Source organism: Genypterus blacodes, unplaced genomic scaffold (genome assembly GCF_046128005.1).
Source record: "Genypterus blacodes isolate CSIRO-AG114 ecotype Tasmania unplaced genomic scaffold, CSIRO-AGI_Gbla_v1 ptg000027l_1, whole genome shotgun sequence".
Lineage (NCBI taxonomy): Eukaryota > Metazoa > Chordata > Actinopteri > Ophidiiformes > Ophidiidae > Genypterus > Genypterus blacodes.
Genome location: NW_027466840.1, coordinates 3,520,348 through 3,543,831, shown reverse-complemented (window position 1 = coordinate 3,543,831; position 23,484 = coordinate 3,520,348). Strand labels below are relative to the sequence as shown.

Sequence of the window (23,484 nt, the reverse complement as noted above, 5' to 3'; positions counted from 1 at the left end):
GACCCCAGGGTTGGGAGACCTTGAGCTTGAGGCTCTGGGAGGGAAGTAAGCCAAACACAGTAAAGTAAGCCACACACAGTTTGAAGGTCTCAAACTCTCTGACAGGGTTGCTGAAGGTGTCGAGGTTGGAAGTTCTTTGGCTCAGGATGGTCGACTGAACGGATGGCAGGCAGACAGACTGACAGACCTCCAGTGCAGGACTTTACATAGTTCTACAAGCAGGTATCTGGTCCAACTTGAACCTAACACTGCAAAGGGATTTACACTCAGTATATGAGTCTCTCTCTCTCTCTCCCTTTATTTTTTTGCAATTGTGTGTGTGTGTGTGTGTGTGTGTGTGTGTGTGAGTGTGAGCGTGTTCTTAATGAGCTCCCACTGCTTTCACATTAACACCAATCGGTCTGATTCCAGAATAACATGCAGTGCTGTTTGACACTCACTAGGTGGCAGACATGACATAATCTTCCCACTACTGACACATTCATTAGCAGGAATGGAGGTCACATTTTGATCTGTTTCATCGAGACCAAAACTTCAGCAACACCCCCCTCCATCCCCCCTGATTCTCTGACCCCTACATACATATGTTTACACACAAACTATGCAACACTATAGAGATGTGTTTTGTGTTGTGGAGTTCTCCATGTAGAAGGTATTTGACCAATAGATGTTGCCATCTTCAGAGCAAACATTTTTTTCTTCCACCACAGCATATGGCCAGATAATGAGGTGGTGGGGGGTGGGGGAACCTTTCACAGCACCACAGAGCATCATTACTGAGCTAAGCACACTCACACTGACATAATCAAGACTGTGTAAAGAACAAAGTTTGACTTCATATTACATAACTTTGACTTTCCATCTCATATTTTGGCTTTTTATTCTATTATGGACTTTTTGTTAGTGGCAGAATTGAGTTTCCATGCTTGGGAATTGATCTGGGTCCCTCCTCTGCTAGCAGAACGTCACTACTTTCCAGCAGCGTTTTGCAAAAATATTAATCAAAACCTGTGTTAAACCAGACAAGCTGCACTTTTGTTGCAGTGTTAATAATGTGAGGGTGAACGTGTTTTCCATGATACAAGTGTGAATGTACAGTGACCTCATTCACTGGCTACACAGCAGAAATTACAAGAATGCCCCAATCAGCGTTTTTCACAGTGAGAGGAGAAGGAGCGAACGTGAGGACGGCCGCCTTGTTTGAGCCCCACAGCAGGATGGAGCCTCGGCTGGCTGCACTGCTCCATTTCTGTCAGGCGGTGACGTGTGTGTGCACTGCAGTCTGACTCTGCGTATCACCTGCCTGCTTTATAATCTATTGTTACTACTAATAACACAGCTATGCAGGCTGAGCAGTGTGTGTTTGTGTGTGTCTTTGTGCCTTCAGGCTAACTGTCCCCCACATAAAGGTGTCAGAGTTTGATATTTATGCATTGTGATCCTCTGACTTGGAAATGAGAAGAGGACTGTGGAATCAATTTCATAAAGTCATGTCACTATAAAGATATATTCCAAGTCGTGACAGCCAGGCAAGAAACAAATCAAGTCCCAAGTCAGGACAGGTCAGTAACAAGTCAAGGTCAAGTCAAGACAGAGGAGTCCTAAGTCAAGACAGGTAACTAACAAAGCGTAGGTTAGCGAGTTGCAAGTGCTCTCTGATTATGTCAAGTCAGAGAATTTGTCCATGTTCAGTGGAAGTCACGCACCTCGAGTCCACAGTCCTGACATCATGTATACTGTACTTTCATACAATTTCAAGTAACATGAACTCAAAATAAAAACTCCAAACTCCAATGACACTGATTGTCATTGGAGTTTATGTTGTACCTGTCAGATGCTATCATTTGGCATGTATAGAGTGTGTACATTGCTGAGACAGTCCAAAGGTGAAGGTGAACCTATGTGAAGGACAAGACTGGCTGCTGTACTTCCTGTTTCTCAGCTCAGGTGATCCAGATGGGGGTGGAGACTACTGCGTCTCCTCCTTTTTACTGCAGTACAAACAGTGATGTTGGAACACGACTGATGTCCCTGCTTCTCTGAAAAACCTCCAGAGGTCAGTGTGGCCTGTCAGCCAGGGAAACAGAACCCTCCTCCCTGGGATGCATCCAGCCAGTCAGCAAATATGCAGGTGTAAGAGGAGCGGATATAGTCATGCAGCTACAAAGACGAATTGGTAGTAAGAAGGGGGTTGGGCAGAGAATGAGGAAGAGGAAGGAGAGAAAAAGCTGCAAAGCTCTGCAGGGACAAGGTGACTTCTGTGCACCATACTGGTGTTAATGAGTGAAGTTTTCATCCTCGACTGGAGCTGCACAGGCTCAAGTCCACACACACTCACAGGCAATATGATTATGTAATGTTACACACTATATGAAGAGTTCTTATTCCAAAAACAGATATCCTGAATTTAAAAAAAATATATATACACTTTTAAAGTCCTATTTCTTCTTCAGTTCTTTGTGAACATCTTTATTATTTAACTCAACTTTCATTATAACTGCTAATGCACAATATTAAACATGTACACTTGCAAATGCTCGTTATGTGATACATTATATAAATCATGGCACAACTCATTTCAGTGAAAGAATTACTAAAATTCATAATATAATGAATCAATACAATTTTATCGGTATATAATGTGATTTTCTACATTAAGTGCAAGTGATTTCCTGAGACACTCGATTCCACTAAAGCTAAGGACAAATGGGCCATGGAATCCACAGAGACCAGTGTGCACATGTCTACAGTAAACATACTGTGGAATATACTGAGTCACTGTGGAAAAGGCAGTTCTATTGGCTGCCTTTTGTGTTGTGCTTCTTAAGTACAGGGCAAACAAAAAGGAAATGCAATACTCTCTTTGTGACTATTTGACCATTCATTTAATAATGAACAGAGATTTAGGAACATGAGCAATATTAATGACGATGTTAATGAACAGGAAATAAGCAAAAGTGGACTGGGAAACACTAGAAAACCAATAACAGTTCTGAAATTCTACGTAGTAGGCACTTAATAATATAATAATTAAAGAGGAATAAAAACAATAACAATAACAATAATAATCTTACATAACAAAACAATATTTGGAAAATGCATTTCATTGTTCCTCAATGACAAAATTCATTATATCTGTCATTATTTTACTAATGTTTACCAACCTAGAGACTTCATGGACACAAATTGTGTCCAAACTGCAGCCTGACACCCTCTATTTGTTTGTCCCTATGTTGCTGCTGCACACCTGTTGGGAAACTGATCAGATATCAGATATTCTGTCCTCATCCTGTTACTGCATGTAAGTGTCACTATAGCAACAGACAGTAACACACATTGGAGGTGGTGCTGACTGAGGGCCTTTTCAGCCCAGTCGTCTGTTAGTTAGCAGGTTTGTTTAGGCTCCACACTGGAAAAAAATCGAAGCAAACCAAAATGTCAACAAATGTTATGTTTGAACACTTGCTCTTTTACCACCCATGATCCAACAATAGGGGTGTGATTGGTTGCCAACACCTGACACCGGAATGTCAGGCTTCTTTCTTGATTTTGTGTAAATATGGTTGTATAGTTGAAAGTTCAGGTGATCAAATAGTTTGATGTTGGGTCTAAAATATAAGCCATTGCTAAACAGATATAGATGATTAGGGGGACTTCCGGGTTGCCTTGAATTAAACACAATCACCCAGACTGTCCATTGAGTTGTGCCGTGGAGGAAGGGGGTTAGTTACTGTACTTTAGCAGATTATCAAACAGAGATTCAAATTCTTTCATTTTTTTAAAATACATTTGTAAAATCACAATGTATTGTTCAACCCCAGTCATATCATTTAAATGGTGGTTACTTGTGTTTTTTGTAATAATTTGTACATTTTAGTTTTGTCTTATTTAAAACATGACATTTTGAGAAGCTTTTCATAAAAAAATGTGACACTTATTTAGCTAGCTTGTCTAACTAGCATGATAAAAGACAAACTAATGTCTCATTTTCTTTAGGCTACATTTAGACTGCTCAGTTTTCTGTCCACACATCTGTGAAGGGAAGGAATGAAAGAGGTTTCTAGTTTTATGTTTAACACATTTTGCAAATACTTGTATTTTTAGTTCTTTTTTGTTTAAATGAATAAAATAGAAGAAAATGTTATATAAAAAAAAGTATTTTAACTCAGAATCTGCAAATAAATTACTATTTGCAGCTATCTAATATGAACTACCTAAATAAATACGAAAACAAGTAAATAGCACAATATAATCCTTCAAAATATAGTTCATTCAGAAAACATAAATAGACAAGGTAAGTACTTCCAATGGTTGAGTGCGGGTGAAGGGCAGACCACCCTCCTGTAAAAACACACTTTGTTGACACTTTGCGCAGCTGACTTATGATCCGTGAAGATCAGTGTGTTATCGTCACAACAGCGGATGATGACGTTCACAATGCTCCTGGTGTTTCTACCTACCTACCACATCTCAGATAACACGCACATGCATGTTCGTTTGGTAGTAGTACCTCACCTGCGTTCTTTCGTAATATTCCGTGTCTGTGACGGATCGTATTTCAGTGTTACTGCTCTCTGATTTACAACATAGCCATCTCTTATCGTCTCTGTTAATGGTTGTATGTTTTATACTACTGCAGGCCAGCAGTAGGTGTGCTGTTCTACTTTCACCTTCTACTTCAAGGGCATCATGGCTTCAGCTCCATCCACAGTGTGTCCTTTGTCTCTTATGTTTAGCCAAATACTCTGTTATACCTTTCAACACATGCTAATATGAGGTCACACTGCTGTTGCATATCATACCAAGGAAGGCCTGTGGGCACAGGAAGTGACCTGTAGGAAGCCTGCTGATCGCCAGCAAGGTCACAGAGACACACCTTATGTCTTCTGCAAAGACCTTCCACTTTGGCAGAATTCTGTACCCTCTCCACTACATGTGAGAGGAAAACAATGTACTACTAGTTGCAATTTGTGACATTTTTTATTTTGTCTGCAGTTATATTGGTCACTTTTGATATTTTTTTTTTTTTTGATAAATTTTGGGAACCAATGCTTTGGGCCTGAGTATAAAGATCTTAGCTACAGATACAGTAACTCTCCCCTGACACTCACGTCATAAGCAAACCAAACGGTCACTTAAGTCGTCTATGTGTAAGGACAACAACGATAAATATAGTTGTTTGTAAAAACTCAAAAATATCATCAGCCTTGATTCAACTCAAAGACACAGTAGAGGTTGACTGATCTGAAAGTAGGAAAATAAGCAGAACTGGAGACAAAACAATCATCATTCATCCAAATCAGTACTTGCATGTTTTTTCATTCATATAGAAACAAATGTTTGTTGGGGAGTAAAGGCTCAGGAATGTAGAGCGGTCGTCTAATGATTGGAATTCAAAGTTGTGACTCAACCTTTAACGTAAGGCTGATGAAGGTGTGTGTGCTAACAGCATTTGGTCTGTCCTGACATGTATGACAAAAAGGTCAGTATTGTGTCAAAGAGAAACAGTGTGTATTTTACCTCTGCCTGGTAGGCGAGTTCAGATGGAGGTAAAGGGGACAGGTGGGCACAGCAACAGAACAGCATCTCATGCATATGAAGTAGTGAAGCCTTCCATTGACTTGGTGCTCCCTTTAACTTTGCTGTTTCAACATCTGAAGTTCTTTTGTTGGTCTCAACCCAAAGCCACTATAATGCCCAAGAGATCAATAATTGACAGAGCGTCATTATGGAAAGTTTAAATGTCCTCTCTTGATGCCATGGGTTAATGTGTAGACATTTGTTAAAGGAACCTGTCTGGTAACTGACTGTTGGAAGCTATAGGGAAAAATTCAGCTACAAGACTACAATGGAATCTAAACTCCATAATGTTCTGCACAAAAAAAGTTTTTACTTAAGTATAATTAGCTAATTAGTGATATTTTCCCTTATAGTCTCATTTTAGTTGCATGAGTTTCTGACCATTTCTATAGTTTTTTCTATTTTCTATTCCCAGTCAAATGTATGTATGTATGTCACATGAATTGATATGGCTGTGTTACCTAGCACAGTCTCACTTTCATGTCAAACAGGAGTGTAGGCAGCTACAGGTCGCATAATAGGCTGTGGTGGAGAAAAACAAAAAGAGAAGATATCCCACCCAAAGACCCGACCCACCCCAACAGTCACACAACCCCGTCCTGGCCTGCCTGCAATAAAGAAACTGTTTGGTGTTCAGGTCTTGGTGGAGATAAGATCAAATTCGGTCTGAAGGTTAAGGCCTTTCTTAAAAAGTTCTGGGGAAGGAATCAGATGTCAGGGAAGTGATGGCAGCTGAGAGTTTTTCAACCTTGGTGTTGTATTTTTTACTGGAGTAAGAGGAGCAGTAAATAATTTGACCTCCAAGGACGGCTTTCAGCGACTCCCACAGCAATGAGTTTGAAGTAGAATTGTTTTTGTTAAATGAAAGAAAGTCAATACTAATGGTGCATGGTCCGATATTAGAGTACAGAATCATTTGGCACCATCAGTTAAGTTTCCTCAATAACAGGAAGTGTTAAGGGATTAAATGATACACAAAACAGGCATGTTAGCAAGCTAGCAGTGGCCTAATGTTTTCAAAGCACTAGCATGCTTACTAATAACGCTAACCTGACCTCTTACCCTGTCAGAGGTTAACATCGGAAGAAAGAAACAAAGTGGTAGAACATGTATAATTTCTAGCCTGGTAAAACCTAAGGTATAAATGTCCATTGTGTGCGTCACACCTCACTCCATTAAACTTTTATTGTTTTCCCATCATGCCTTGCTGCTTCAAACCTGTCAGAGCCTCCCTCCTGTTGCAACATTTTGTGCTGGTTACAAATTAATCTGCATCTCACTCATATTTAGCCGCCACTAACCCCAGTACAAAGTTTAGCACTCCTTCCCTCTAATAATTCATGTGATGGTTAATATTTGAGCAAACTAGATAACCTGATCTGCAGAAATAGACTCGGCCTCTTTGAACCATACGGAAACAGTCACACAATACTAGTTATGAAGAGAGATTTTGAAACCATTAGCTTCTGTTTTAGAGGTAAAGTCCAGGTTGGTCCTGAGTCCACAGTCTTTCCACGAGGGGAGGGGGTTGAATCTGAGCCACAGGATGTAGAGCCATAGAACAACTTCCTGATTCCAAACTAAAATCATCTTTAAAACAGGAATCTAATCAGAAAAGGACCCAATACGATCCAATCCAAATGTGGTTGACGTCAGCAACCAGCAGTTTTTCTTTCAAGAATATTACAAAGTAATCTTAGTACAATTCAGGCTTTATATGACCAAATAATGAATGGAAGAGGGAAAACCGCATTTTGTTTGAAAATAACCTGTGATGATGGCCATCATCACTAGCAGACGTTGCCTCATTTTTGATGGCTCACAAGGAAGAAAATAAACATAAAGATAAGGCACCAGTGTTCTAAAAGGTCGGAATGTTCCTTTAAAATCTCTCCTCTGCTCTGCCTGTATGCTGTGACTAATGTCCTGTGAAAACAATATTCACGACACTTCATCTCCATCACACTGCCATGATCCACAGCTGCCGTCCTCGGGAATGTCGTGTGATCCGTATAAGAAGGTCAAACTGAGCTTTTTTTTCTCCTGTAAGCACTTTCTTTATCCCCGAGTGGAATCTTCCGGACACACAGAGAGAGGCACAGAGCTGCAGCTTTCCTGTATGTACAGATTGTAAAGCAGTAGCGCTGGACTCGTTACTCTGCAATCCTTTTCCATTTCACTGTCAGCAGGAAATAAATGCAACTGTGACAAAAATAATCTTCTCGAATTACAAACTATTTTTTTTTCACCCTTACTTCATTTTCTTTGGGCCTGTTCTTTCCTGTGTGTGTCAGGTAGATTGGGTATCAGTTAGTATCAGCAGGTATCAGTCAATTAACCCAATAAAAGTTGAGGATTGTTCAAATATTATCAGTAAGCAAATACATTCACTCAAGTACCAAACAATTCAATTCAAAAAACAGTGACAAACAACAGCCAGGAGATAACGTGGTCGTTCAGAACTTTGATTAAATTATCGTCTTGAAAGTAACAAGTTACTCTCTTCCACCTTAGATTTGATGAACCACTGGCACAGATATTGAACCATTTCAAATGTTCAGTCAGAAGATGAATGACGAAGGATCATAGAGAACCACCAAATAATGGCACAACAATCTTGATGTAATGCCTTTAAATGATCAATAACATTGCAACCCAGTGAGCTTGAGGAAACACTCACACCTGCGTCCATTCATGCATCACTTTGGGGTGTCTTCTCTATGATGTAATGTAAAACAGATTAGACCAAATAAAACAAATACAGGGTGACAAAAGAATGAACTCTAGAGTGGAGCAAAGAAACTAGATGTGAAAAACTTAATCTAAGGCTAAAGCCAAACTCAGACTACAGGACTTCAGAGATATTGTTCAAATGTTTCCTGTGATGTTATGTCTTGGTGGTGTGGTGGCACAGACCAAACTCATTCATTTGCCTGCAAAACCAACAGGAAACGGAATGTTCTACTGCACAGCCTTTGAGTTAATTAGTAATTAACCTGCCTGACCAATCATCAGGTCCATTATTACTTAGAAAAGCTAATCAGATTGATGATCAGGGGTCAAGTCAACTTTGGTCTGGTTTTATTCAGCCTTGAAGGAGGTATGAGTGCCACTTAACACACTTCTAGTATTGAGGAATTTTGCTATTATTTTGACCACGCTATCAGTATTTACATGAATAGCTGGGACAAAATATTATGAACCTTTGTGTCTGAATGGGTGAAAGGTTAATCAATTACAGACCTTTTCTTCCATTTGGTGTGTGGTAAACACCGTGTGCACTAACCCATGCAAGACTCAAACAGGAAGACTCACTTTCACCTTGGGCCCACCCTCCCCCCACGCTCCCTCACACAGTGCATGTCTATTGTGTACACAGGCTGAGAAAAGACGGTAGTTGTCTAGGCGTGGTCAGTGTCAGACGGTATCATTAACAAAATGGCAGGTTTTAACACGCCCCCCCCCTTCAAGTCGGACAGTTACCTGTACGAGAGCTTCAACATGGAAACACAGGAAATGACATCAAACTGCACCAGACAGCAGTAATTCTCAGTCGTTATTCATAATCGACTCAACATGAGTAGAGTAGAATAGAGTAGAAATGACTCATGACAGGAACATCATATGAAATCCATGAATTGTACAATAAACTTTTCTCTTCAAACTTAAACCTAATGTGAAGGATTTTTTGTGGACTCAAGTTTGGACTCACAATTCACAAATTTGTTGACACGTAACTTGCCTTGACATCATCAAACTAGAAATGCACTCAGAGAAATACTACACCGGCACCATTGATTTGATAGTCAAATACAAGTTTTAATCTTAATTTACTCTCTCTTATCACTCACATGTGCCTATGACCAATTTAAAAAAATAAGGCTGTGTGCTCGGTGCAGGACAAGGAATGTTTGTGGTTCCAGAAGGGTGTCATGCATGCTGAGTCCTTCTTCATGACAGGACCGGTGACAGAAACCAGTGCCCAGCTACACTTGGTGATTGTGGCTTTTGCCGGGAGGCACGTGTGAAGGCGCTTTGTAACACTCCATGTACTGTACACTAACAACACACCGCCACACGACTGTTGTCCACCGGGACTTGTCCCTTGAATATGCTGATCTGAAGGTTTTTCCGGGTGTAGTTACAAATAAGCAAAGCTAGCTAAAGTTATCGGTTGAAACTTTGTACCATCTTAAAACATTTGGGCTAAACAACATTCCTTGTTATGCCGCTGTTTCCACATTTTCAGTGAGCAACCAATGATGAGTTTGATTTGTTATTTAAAAAGATTTTGATGGTTTTAACAAAAGCCTCTAAACATCTGAAGCTTGTCAACCTGTGCCATGCAGACAGATACACCAGTTAACAATTATTTATAAAGGAACCACATACCCAAGGTGGGATTAAGTCACACATGTGCAAGTCACAAGCCAAGTGTTGAGTCTTAACTTTCAAGTCTTAAAGCAAGTTAAGTCAATCCCTGCTATAGGTCAAGAAAGTCAAATTGAGTCATATGAAATTGCGATGATCTACCAGTTTCCACATCTAAATCAGTTAAATCAGTTAATGTCCAAATCCATATGGCCCAGTAGGAACAAAACAACATTGGCCAGATTCTACAATGACAGTAAAGTTATTAGGAAAAACTTTCCAACAGGAATAAACTTGATCAGTGTAGGGGTGAGACGCTTGTATATTTGTTAGGACTATTTATGACTAATGCTGCCTCCAAAAATTGCGATATCTATGTCAAACTGTGTGATATTATGTCTCAGATTGTGCGACGGACACCTGGCCAATCAACCATGGAGACAGAAATGGACGTGGGGCAGAAGTGGATCATTGTGTGAACTAACTGTTTTGGAATGAAGTGCAATTTGTACCTTTCAGCTTGACAATCCAAAGTCACACAGTCTACAGGAGGCACAGTAACACAGCAGAAATTAAAAGCCTCTCGTAGTAAATTGGGTCATCGTGTAGTTACTGGCATTGGTAGCAGAGGGGAGCCGGCTTTAGTATTCGACAATGCTGCCTATTATCTGGTGAGAGAGGGGCGCCTGTGGGGAGGAGCACACCCACAGAGTCGAACAGGAAACGGGGAGAGGGGAGAGTGATACACAGCAGCGTCTTGTTTTGTCACAGAAAGGGAATGATTATTGTTTTTGTCATAATGACTGTTTTACAGGCATCGTCTTCATTGGAAATTACAGGGTTCCGCACTGTAATCTGTCCTTCTGTGTTTGCACGGCTTTAACCTTTGCATGGTGAATTACAAGTCTATGTGATACACACATTAACAACCATTAGACCTGCATAAGTGCTCTTCTGATCCAATGCTGTCACAGTTTAATGCAGCAAACAAATGGGATGTTGTTGTTTGTTATCCAATAAAGTAGATTAACACTTCACATACTCAGTGACATCAAGGGAAACTAACCTTAAACCCTAACTCTTCAGTAAGTGGCTGAGGGTAGAGGTGTTGCATGTTGTGTATGTGTGTGTGTTTGGGTGTGGTGATGGTGAATGACTAGATGGGTATAAATCTTGACAGGGGCCCCATGGAACAACAGATAGATGCCTAGATAGCTCTACACCAAACACACCACTTCTACTCTCTCACTTCTGTAACAACAGACACACACACACACATACAGAAAGTTAGAAAGATAGATGACAGACAGATGGATGACTGATGGAAAGATGAGGAAGATGAAGACTTAATCGAGGGAAATATGGAGTGACACCTCCTGTACATCCTGTTTTTATTTCTGATATACTGTATACTGTGAAGACAGACTATATACTATACACACAATATATATCCTGCATGTGGATGTGTGTGTGTGGGGGTGTGTGTGTGAAGGTCGTGCTCATCTTCACTGTAAGCTGATGGGACAATGAATAACCGTGCAGTTCCAGGACAGATCTGCAGAGCTCAGTATGTACAGAGTTTAGTGCAAATGTCTCCCTCTATACGTCCCCCCGTGACGTCACAGGCACGCACGGTTCCTCTGCTCTGTGATTGGCTGGTGCCTCCCGGGGGAGTCGCGCACGGAGCCGCTTAAATGGCAGAGACCGTCCAGCGGAGCGAGCCGGGTGCTTCTTCCACGGGGTCAGGATCTCTGTGCTACAACCGCCAAGGAACGCAGGAGAAACGGAAGGGAAACACCTTTGCTGGGAATACACGTGAAACAAAATGCCTGCTAACAAAAATGACGGCGGGTGGAAGAAGTTTGTGTGGGACTCTGAGACGGGAGAGGTGCTCGGTCGTACCGGCGGCAGTTGGTGTGAGTATTTGTCGGTTCGCTGACTGACTCGTGTTTCATACCACCTGTTTGATTTGACGTTGCTGCAAGATGAGCCGCTACTGCTCTGTCCTCACCTACAAACACACTTTGTCTGCGTGTGTGTTTGTGTGTGTGCATCTCTCTCTGTTCCTGGCCGTGTGTTTGTGCGCGCGCGCTAGCGCGCGCATTGGTGACCGTCAGACTTAAAGTAAAGTAAAGTTGAATGAAACAGTTCGGTGACGGTGCAAAGTATTCCGTCTTTGCGGTGTGTTGGTCGGTTTTCGGGACTCTCAGGTGTCTTTGACGCCACGGTGCGGGCGGCGCACCGAGCCGAGCAGCCCCGCTCACCTGCGCCGGTCACCACATCACACCGGCGCCGGAGTGTGAATCGTCAAGTTGTGTTTCCTCCCCTCCCTCCGTTTTTTTTGTAACAAGACAGCTAAAGGGTTAAAAATGCATCAAATTCCAAGGTGAGTCAAGGTGATCTAGGCCTGCTTGGAAACGGAGATGGGGACTATCGATCAGTGTCGGGTTCCTCTGATCAGATGTCACTGTAATCTAACGAACAATACCACTGATTAACTTGTGCGACCTTTCTTCTCTGGTTTCCTCCGTCGGCGGCAGTGCGCATGTCCTTGCGTCTCCTCTCAAAGTCACACAGCTCCTCGGCTGGTGTGTGTTATTTAGGGGGGTGATATGTGTTTGTGTGGTGGTGTGTGTGTGTAATGGCATCTTCACACTTTTAATTCAGGTCTGAGAACCCCCCCACCCCCCCTGCGTTCCCCCCAGGCTCATATTTGTCCTTCTGGGGTCAGCAGAGTGCTGATGCCTTCAGAGGGACTTTGCCCATGCGCAGAGCCCCTGCTGTGAAGTTTGTGATGGAGGGAGAACAGATCTGCTTACCGAAATTTATCCAAAACGCTTATCAGGATTACATCCGTGTGTTGCAGTACTATTCCGAGCACGACTGCAGAATTCCGGAGTGGAATGTGAATTGTCCTCTAATGGAGATAAGCTGCAGTATAGATAGTGTGAGGTTTACAATGCACAGGGGGGGATACACTCTGTGCTCATGTGTCCTTGTGTCTAACGGGCTCAAGTCATGTATCATTCATTAACTGGTTCAGCCTACCGTGCATCACACATGACCTTTTGACATTGCCCCATGCAGAAAAAGCACCTAGCTGCAAGGTGAACTCCCACTACACAACCAGTCAGATTCCTTTGCAGTCAGTATCGGACATAGACGAGGGGGGCAAAGGGCAAAATCGCCCCTATATTCTACATTTTTGCCTCTTGAAACTCAAATAATGGGGGAGGAAGGGAGGGGGGGGATGAGTAGCAGTGACAAAGTTACAACGGCTGTAAGTGTTAAAGGAGTGAGTTGTCGGCTGGAACAATGGAGGCGTGGAAATAAGGGCGACTAGAGGTTGAAGTCCACTCTGATCACACTTTCATGGAGTGACGGCGAAGAGGCGAGTCCGCATGCAGACCAGGCGGAAGCATGACGGAGCAAAAGACGGGCAGCTTCAGATGTTGTATTGTTTTCCTCAAAGTGCCCCCCAAAATCGCCCCACGAATATCCAGCCACATCCTCAAACTACAAGTTAATCACAGTAACTCGGCTAATGACTAGTTTGGCTGCTTCACTGCTTGAATCCCTGTAAACCTCTAAAAGGACAATGAGTGCCACTGTTGGGACTGTTAATATGAATGCTGGCTTTGTAGCTCCTGTTCAACCAGTCTGCCAGGGAGCGTTAGAGCGAAGCAGGGGCTGCAGGGGGGGAGATGCTGCTTCACGCTGAGGAGACCCGGGAAGGACGTACAGCTCCTATGGGAGACGTGGAAGATGTTGTCATGTATGTGGCAAGGAGGAACAGCTTTAGATCTCTGTTCTTGTTCACTTGTGCTTGGGTGAGACGGAGACAGATGAAGGTGACAGCCACATCTCACAGTTTGACCTTTGCTGCGACCCTGATGACCTCCCGCTTTATCGTCGCACTGCAGTCTTAAATCATCCCTCAGCTTTGTGGATGTATTAATAGTCATGTTCTGCCTTCAAAGTCTTAGATGTAAGGAAGAATTGCTGGGACCATTTTTCTTTTGTCTTTTCTCCAGTGGAATCCTGTTTTTGGTCAAACCAGATAAGCCACTTACAACACAGTTGAGCAACACCTGTGCTTTTATCACTGGTCTTGGTGTCACTGAACAGGAATGTAGATGTTGTAAATTTTAGCTGCAGAGAATACCAATACCTCCCTCTTTGCCGCACTGTAATTGTGCCGATCCCAAAGACCCGACTCGCGGAGTTCACACTGTACAAATTGCATCTGTTTCTGATTAACGTTCTCGCTGAAACATTATGGTTTTTCTTCCTCCACAGTCAAAATCATAGGGTTCTACATTATCTTCTACGGGTGCTTGGCTGGGATCTTCATCGGCACCATCCAGGCCCTGATGCTCACACTGAGCAACTACAAGCCCACCTGGCAGGACAGAGTCTCCCCCCCAGGTAAAAACATCTGAAGGCCTGGAGGTCATCGTGTCCCTTCTGCTGATGCAAAGGAAGCATTTACAGAAGGAGACGCTGCTGAATAATGGAAAATATTGAATAAATGATGAATATCAAATGACAAATGGCCTCCTATGGCGCTCTTACATAGGATATGGAAAGTATTTATAAAAGGGTGTTGTGCGTTATTTGAGAACAGATGCTTCAGAGAGGCCCGTTTGTTAGTAAAGCGTCTGTGTACTGTGTGTAGTATGCAGTCTATATGTACGTCTTCATATACTTGCCAAGCACGGTCCTGCTGCAGTGCTTGCATCATCGCCGAGCTCCCCCGTGGATACACCATTGCCCGGTCTCCATGGAGAGGAGGGTCAGCAGGGATTTGGCGGGGGGGATTTGTGTGTTGCAGGCAGCTAAGCACCCGTATCCAACCTGATGCATAAACAGGATATGAAGGCCCCTGCAGGCAGTCCAGCTGTTCAGTTTAGGAGTTGCAGTGACGTTTTCAGCTCCAGTGCTGATGTAACACTCTGCACCGACACGTGGCTACTTATGACAGAGATCCAGTCACAGTGCGATGGTGAACCTGCGTTTACAAACTGACACATTTCTATTCATTGTCAGGTATTTTTGGCAGTTACCGGGCAATGTGGCACGTCTGAAGTATGCAGGAATCAGGATTTTGTGCCAATTGCTTAAAGTCCCAATAAACATTTCAGTTGTGGGCAGTTAAATGATAATGAGGCAGGAGTGTGATGTGTGGCGACTCTTTCCTGAACTTTCCTTTGTGGCTGACTGAACTGTTGCAACCGCAGGCCTCTCGCACACCCCACGCCCCGAGAAAGCTGAAGTGTCTTTCAACCTCAACGACGTGGGGACATACCTGCCTTACGCCAAGACCATGAGGGATTTCCTGGCCAAGTATGACGACGAGAACCAGCGGGACCAGATGAGGTACGAGGACTGCGGAGGTAGGTTTGAGTCCTAAGCGACAACTTCCACAGGATTTGTTTTGAGGAGAGTGCGTATGTGCGTGTGTGTAAATGGGCTGAAGTGGACTTAAGTTTGACACCAGTGGGTTAGAACATCACTTGAATTTCAGTCTTTCCCCACACTAAATATCTAGAATGCACAATTTTTGCAAGAAATTAATTAATAATAAATCAATAAATTAAAATTGTAATAGATATTGGATATTTCCATCCATTTCTATAGTTCTCTGGAAAGTTAAATATAAATGTATTATAAGGTTATATATAAGGTTTTAATTTTGAATTGACTAAATGTAATAGTTAAATATTTAGTTTTCTATATGTTAAATATTTCATTAGTCTTCGATAATTTATAATGTAGCTTATCAGGACAGAGTTAAGTTAAAGCGTTTTAAGGTTGTATGGGAACTTTGCAACTCCGCCTGATGTAACCGTCCTCACATGGACTTCACTTCAGAGGAGCCCGGAGAGTACAAGAACCGGGGCGACTTGGAGAGCGAAGTGGGCATGAGGAAGGCTTGCCGCTTCTCTAGGACTCTGCTGGGTCCCTGCTCCGGCATTGAGGACCGCGAGTTTGGCTTCAAGGAGGGCAAACCCTGCATCATCGTCAAGCTCAACAGGATCGTCAACTTTCGGCCAAGGGTGAGATCTCCTGCCTAGGTCCGTTTCTACCACCCCGGACCAGTAAATGGGTCCAGCTGCTTATTCTGTCTCCTTTTTGTTCCGTTTAGGTCCCTTCCTCTAATGCCAGCATTCCTGAAGAAGCTCAGCACAAGGTGCAACCCAATGTGATTCCGCTCTACTGCACCAACAAGGTACAGTACATAGGCCTCAGTTCGGTTAATCTTGCGTGTGTGTGTGTTTTGGGAATTGAAGCTGTGTGCATTAATGAGTAAAGCAGTGAGCTGAGTGATACTTGAGGTCCAATGAGTGAGGTATCTTTACGTAACAAACTGAAGTAATTGCATGAGGTGCATACAAATTTGGAAGGAATGTTATCGGATTATCTGGCTTTTTCCACCCCAGCAATTCCTGGTTTTTGACTGTTAATTAGCTGACAGGGAGACTCAGATCTACTTGTGTGTAAGATATGAGCCTCAAGGCAGTTAGTCCAATTAGACTGAACATGATTTGGATCCCAACTCGGGTCCTGGGTGGGGTCGTATTTGTGAGTGAAACATTGCCCATAATGAGGTCCAGTTCACTGCAGTATGAAATTGACATTGAAAGTTGGATGGTCTCATTGACCCCGTTGGCCTGGAAACGGTGACGAATAAGCGTGAGAAGTGTTTTTGCCGCATGTAGCTTTTTAAATGAAGGTCATTTGTTACTGACATCCATCATCCCAACAATGAGACAAATAAGAACATTGCTTCCAGGGCCAACACACTTCCGATAAGAGAGCAGTTGAACCTCGGAGAGAATGAATTTAGTTGAACAGTGACTCTCTACAATGATGAAACATTGACGACAACGCTACACACACAATCACACACTAATGCTCTCTCTCTCCCCCCGCACTTGACCAAACATTCACAGGTCGATGTAAGTTCTTTTTTGCACTGTAACTAGATGTGTGTGTGTGTTCTTTGGAGTGCATACAGACTTGTAAACAGCATGCACACTTTAGTCCCTTTAATCTTGTACTTTCTCACTCTCTTGCTCTTCTTCCTATGAAGCCCATTCAGAGAAACCTACCAGAAAAAGCATTTCCCCGTTCTACTTTAAGAACATTGACCTTTTTTATTCCTCATTTCCAAATAGTTTTTCCCATTTCCTCAATAGTCTAGCCACCAATTAACCTCCGAACTTTGTCCGTTTTTTTGGGATTCCAGAAAGAGGAGGACGCCGGGAAAATCGGCGAGGTGAAGTACTTCGGCATCGGCGGCGGCTTCCCCCTGCAGTATTACCCCTACTACGGCAAGCTGCTCCACCCCCACTACCTGCAGCCGCTGGTGGCGCTCCAGTTCACCAACCTCACCATGAACACTGAACTGCGCATCGAGTGTAAGGTGTTTGGCGACAACATCGACTACCACGAAAAGGACCGCTACCAGGGACGCTTTGACATCAAGATCACGGTGAACAGTCTATGACCGCCATCAGGACCGTAGCACCTTCCATGACCGCCCCTTTGCCCTTAACACAAAACCAAGAAGTAACATAATACAATACAGGAGCTGTAACACGAGCGGGGTAAGCTGTAGCAGTCGAGTTCAATCAAAAGACGGTCGTGAATGAATGAACGAATGAATACACGGAAGGAAGTCGTAGGGGACCGATGCTTAATCTGTCTGCTTTCGTCTCTCGCGTCTCTGCTCTTGTCTGGCTTTAGAATGTAATTTTAGAAGACGAAGAGTAGCAATAGTCTGAAAAATATTTATTCCGCTGTTAACGAGACCATTTCACGAGCTATAAGACATTGTTCGTTGGCGACTGTAGAGTCTAAGTTCCATCAGTAGCCAGTAGAGAGCAGTGTTGGTCCCTCTGCTTTAACGCTGCCTTGTGTGGTTTCCATTAGCTTTCCGGAGCGCGCTATAGTCGTGTCACGTCCTAGCTTTTTTCCTCCATTCCTCTCTCGTGAGCCAGCTTTAGCAGTTAGACAAGCGCGCTTAATGGTCGGAGTCGTTTCGACATGCTACACTCTTCTGATCTGTGTAAGGAAAAGGCTGCACTCCAGGGAACTTTTTCCTCTTATTTTTTTTGTCTTTTACTTCTGATCGTTGGGAGAATCTCTTTACTTTTCTTTGCCTTTTTCTTTGTTTTGTGCTTTTAATCACTCAAGTGTGTGACCGGGGTTTTATTATGTGATTTCTGCCTTTTGAATGTAGAGTTGTGTGTTCAGTTCAGAGTTAGACACACTATGGTGCTAACTCAACTTTTAAGTGATTGTTTTTTTCTTTTATTTCTGGATACATTGCTGCCTTGCAATGTAAATCTGAATGTTTTAGCCATTAAACATTGTGGACAACTTTTATATTTATGCAGTTGTACATTTTTTTGGTCTTTGCAGAATGATGTAATGTGTAAATGTATACCAAAGTTGAGGAGAGTCTTTACCGGAAGCAATGCAGTACTCCTTGTTTTGAGGATCTCATCGATTTTAACTAAAGAAATATCAAAAACCTAATCAAATGAGTTGATTAGGTTTTGCCATAAAGGAAAACAGTCTAATCTACAATGACCACATGCTTATGCATTTAAAAAAAGAAAAGATTATTCCAGAATATCTCAATGGCTTTAGATGACAAATGACATTAGCAATACTATATAGGATCTCTTTTTGATGTTTAACTCTGGAACGGCAGTGACCACAACATGAATTCATCCACCTTTGTCATTTAATCTGACGATAGAAACAAATAAAATCATAATGGACCTTTCTGGTGTGTTTTGTTGTTTGTTTTGTGAAATGTGTTTGTGTCAACTTGGTGCTCTGTAACTCAAAATGGGTCCCTCATAACACAGAAGCTGTTTTGATCAACTGACTAAAGATGGAAACAAGACAGGTAACTATTTGAGATGAACAGAAACATTTGGATAATTGACTTATTTGTCTTTGATTCAAAACAGTGGTCTGACATGAGACAGGATAAAAAAAAAACTAATTGATAAATGAAACTAAACAAAATCTAATAAACAGAAATCAAAATTAATATTGGTTGAATGTGTTAATTTGGTACTTATAGAAAATGAAAGAAAATGGCAAATTACAGAAGAAAAAGAACTGTATTTTAGTGCAGCAAAAATTTAAAAGTCAAACTGACTTTGGAGGGTGAAGGAGCTCTCAATGTTCTCATTTTCCATCAGAGTTGGAATGAATGGCTGGCAGTGTTTTAGTTTCAGGAGGAGGAGCAAAGTAACTTAATGATTTCTACTATTATTCGACCGTTCAGCTCCCAATCTACTGGCCAAATGGAGGTTACTGGATAGGTTGCAGACACATGGCTCTGTAATTACAGGAGGCAGCACTGCATAGCTGCTAACAGAGGGATGTTGTTTCAGATAAAGAACCTATCACTTTAGAGCAGGTATGAAGTCACCAGGGGCCAACAGAGGAAGACAAACCATCAGTGTAGCAGCACTTGTTTTACTGTCCAGACATTAAAGTCGTAGTTGTAGTCTGAGTTGTAGCAAATTCAGACTTATGTTGCTATCAGGACAAACCAGCACACTACAGTGGTGACATCCATTCAAGCTTTGTAATATACTTATGTACAGTCTGTTTTTTTCATCAATGAACCAGATTTTTTTCAGAACACTGCCTCATTGTTTGGAGCCAGAGGAGAGTTTCAAGTCCATCCAATTGTTGGAAGTGCTCCAACAAACTGAAATCCTCCGTGCAGAAAATGAATAGGACGTTTATCTCTGGAATGCTGTGTGGCTGAAATAATTCCTCCTCTGTCACTACTTCATACGTATCAGAACCTCAGCATCTAACTGCAGTTAACTGTTGGATCCAGTCTTCTTGTTGCCCATATAAATGCAAGGTTCAAATGCTCACTGAATGCATTCTAAGTGGATTCCTGTGCCACTTGCAAGGCCGCATACAGATGGAGCCTGATGTGCGTTGTGATCAATTCTCTATCACAGCTGCAAATGCAATTAGTACAGCTGGGACACAGCCGGGCCACAGCTTGGATATAGCTGGGATACAGCTGGGAATCAACCCACAAGCTGACAACATACATACAAGGGAACATGGGCTCTCCTACTGCTCACACACTAACACTAACTTTAACGACCTGTGCCAGAGCTGAAGCTGATATGATGATGAATGGACTTTGATTTACACCTGTGTGTGTATGCACATCATTTTACAAAGCCAATAAATGATTTAAATATCACATTCACGACTATGAACAATGTGGAGAAAATAGTGGGAATGAGGCTGAATTATCCCCCTTTATGATGAACAGATTATTTGCAGCTCTTCATTTTAAATGTGTAACAATGATTGATACGCCATCATAACCTAATGGGAGCGATAGAACAAATAATAGACACATATCTAAACAACAATATGGTGTAATTGTTTAATATACACTGTGTAAGAACGCCTTCTTTAGGGAACTATTGTATAAAAAAGTGATATCTTATGGAACAGCATAATTGACATGTGATTGACATACTGTAGGTGAAGACAGAAATATGGATACACTAAGGAGTGAGACAAGGGGAGAGTGAGACACTGAAAGCCTCAGATAACAGTAATGGAGCCCTGAGATAGCATCACACTGTGAGAACACAGTGTCTCTGCTTCCTCAATACTTTGAAAGGACAAGAGGTACAACTTTATCCTTACCACAAACACCCGTCAGCCCATGGGAACCTGCTGCCTTGGTAAGGGAGAGCGGTCATGGATAATTTAGCCCAATCTGCCTCTGTACACACCATGTGGAACACGTGCTTGATTGATTTCAGGCTTCTTTACGTCAGTACAAGCAACGCATACAGTGGGAAGGAATGAAGTGTCTCGTGTAAACTCATGACATTGTAAGGCAGGTCAGTCAAATCATCAGATGTTGTAAAAACATAGTTTGACCCCAGAGAACCCTCATCGTGTTGTGTTTCATCCTCTGTGAAGTTGGATCATGTATGTTTCATTTAATACAATTGTGAATTGAAGTGGTAATATGAGTGTCTATAATAACGGGTGGTCTCCTCATGTCATACCACGGTCGTCACTGCTGACAATTACATTGGCTGTTAACAATCACGCGGTAATTATGACTAGAAAAGTAGCCCAGCTGTTCTTCTTCCAAGCCACATCCTTCACCTCCTCCCCCCAGAACTTTTCCTGGCAGGTAAGGATTTATAATCCGTCTAGCAAATTCTAGGTCGACCCCAAACTGGATTTGGCCAGAGCAGCTTCCTAAGGAAGGCGTCCAAAACTCGATGCCGGAACCACTGCAGTCTTTCAAGGTGAAGGATTGCATTGGTTCATCAATGAATTGGTTTAACTCTGAGCTCCCTCCCTAAGAAATCATCACACTATACAGTATATTGTCCTTTGTGTATCTGTCGTAAGTTCAACTTTGTTTTTTTGCAGTAACATTCACTAGTCTATCTAAAGGACTTTCCAGATGATACTCTTAGTGTAACTGCAGGCAGGCAGTGCTGACAGAGAGAGGGAGAGAGCGAGAGAAGGAGAGAGAGAGAGAAAAAGATGGGGGGAAAGAGACCGAGGGAGGGAGAGAGAGAGAGAGAGAGAGAAGGAGCGAGAGGGAGAGGCGGTGTGGGACTCAGCTGTCAGGTCTATACAGCATCCGAGTCGGGGTTTGGAGGCTGATTGGAGCACCGCAGAGATTCAGGAGAAAATGATGACGCAAAATGTCATGGAAATGTCTGTGTGTGTGTGTGTGTGTGTGTCAAGTAGAATGAGTGCTATATAAGGAACATTCCACAATCTGAGGATTGAGGAAGGGAGTAGTCTGACCCCTATCTCATTCACACACTGTCAACCAGCACAAGGTCATCTCTGCTGATACAGACTTACCATGTGACGAGCGAGCCGTCTGTGGTTGGTCAGAGGGAAGGGGAGGGGGAGGGGCAGCCTGCAAGACGGAGCAGAGACGTCCCCCGTGTGACATCTGAGCGCTGTCACACTGACTGATATCACACACTTATTATCTCAGAGACAGAGGAGGCGACACACAGGTCAAACACGCTAAGAAATTAGTGAACACACACACACAGACACGCACGCACGCACACACACACACACACACACACACACACACACACACGCACACACACACACACAGACACGCACGCGCGCACGCACACACACACACACACACACACACACACACACACACACAATCATGCAAGCAGGGTTTGAAAGTGAATTAAGTGGAAAATGTACTAAGAAATAAGAAGAGTACTCTCATAGAATACCACGCAAAATATATAATTATAAACCATCATTATACATCTTCTGCTTGTGTTGATCCCACCTGGACACAGGAGGGCAGCAGTGCTACATCAGACAAAGACGCAGTGTGCAGCCTGTTCAGACTGTGTGAATGTGCTGACAACAGTCATCAAACACACTGAACACACACACAGTGACCCTGCAGTGGTGCTGTGTCACATTTACCATGACTGTGTGGCTGCTGACATCCATATAATCATATATGATCAGATTTTGCTGAGTCATTTACAGTACTGTATATATAATCAAAACAGAATATGTCATGTTTATATTGTCATGTGGTGACACAACACAACTCACACTTTGCGGAACAACAACATTTCATTTTCTTAAAACGTCATAATTCAGGTGAAAGATCTGAAAGAACTGTTTATGTCCCGACATGTCAGTTTGTTATGACTGTTATAGGTCTGTGTAGTGCTGGAATACTGCGTCTCTGTGCAGCTCTGGGGAGCAGACATACACACAGAGGCCGTAATGAATTTAATTGGCGTGTCAGATCAGTGCTGAGAGTCAGCAGCTTGTTAACACATCAACACCAGCACAGGGAATTGATCACAGTGATGATGTCACAGTACTCGACTGAACCTGACCTACGACAGCACACACACATCCTGGAGTCCTGAACAATTCATCTTAGCTTTTTTAAGAAAGTGACTCCCCAATGTGATGCTGAACTCAACAGAAAGCTTAAGTTTCTTCTACATTTATGATGTCTCATAAAGGAAAAGGAAAAACAATTGCTGAAAGAAATCTCATTGCCATCAAATGTTGATATTTATTGTCATTGTGTACATTTGTAAGCTTTGGCCTGATGGTGGAGCTAGAGGACATTCCAGGAGGTCACTGAAAACCTTAGGATTCATCATCTGGGCAACATTAAAATGAGTTGGTTCGCTGATGTTAGAGGTTCCTTTGCCTGAGACCTGAGCAACTTACAGGCTGAGCACAACACCACTGGCAACCAGCTGAATCCAAAGCAGCTTTGTAATTGGAAATGCACCAGGGGCCAGCAATTATCCAGTGTCAATCTACAGTGTCGGGAGTCGGTTGTTGTTGGAGCCTGGAGACCAAATCTGATCCCGTCAGAGGAAGACTTATGTTTGTGTTCAGTGTTTGAGTGTTCAGTTTTCAGTTTTCATTTTTCAACATATCCAGCTTTTCTGTGTTGTGGCCTGT

General features: G+C 42.6%; 1 protein-coding gene across 1 annotated transcript; it reads left to right on the top strand.

Moving 5' to 3' along the window:
• Positions 1 to 11,658: 11,658 nt before the first annotated feature.
• On the top strand, positions 11,659 to 18,751 carry atp1b1b (ATPase Na+/K+ transporting subunit beta 1b). The gene is made up of 6 exons (XM_076143816.1): positions 11,659 to 11,867; positions 14,251 to 14,379; positions 15,192 to 15,347; positions 15,826 to 16,010; positions 16,100 to 16,183; positions 17,204 to 18,751. Exons 1-6 carry the CDS (start codon positions 11,777 to 11,779, stop codon positions 17,462 to 17,464), a joined length of 906 nt encoding a protein of 301 aa, XP_075999931.1. The 5' UTR covers positions 11,659 to 11,776; the 3' UTR covers positions 17,465 to 18,751.
• Positions 18,752 to 23,484: the final 4,733 nt, after the last annotated feature.

What these genes read in the sequence shown, in the direction of transcription:
- atp1b1b (XM_076143816.1), top strand. Translation starts at nt 11,777, where the DNA reads ATGCCTGCTAACAAAAATGACGGCGGGTGGAAGAAGTTTGTGTGGGAC. An exon ending in GAGGTACGAGGACTGCGGAG is followed by an intron (nt 15,348 to 15,825) that starts GTAGGTTTGAGT and finishes ACTTCACTTCAG; the next exon opens with AGGAGCCCGGAGAGTACAAG. An exon ending in TCGTCAACTTTCGGCCAAGG is followed by an intron (nt 16,011 to 16,099) that starts GTGAGATCTCCT and finishes TGTTCCGTTTAG; the next exon opens with GTCCCTTCCTCTAATGCCAG.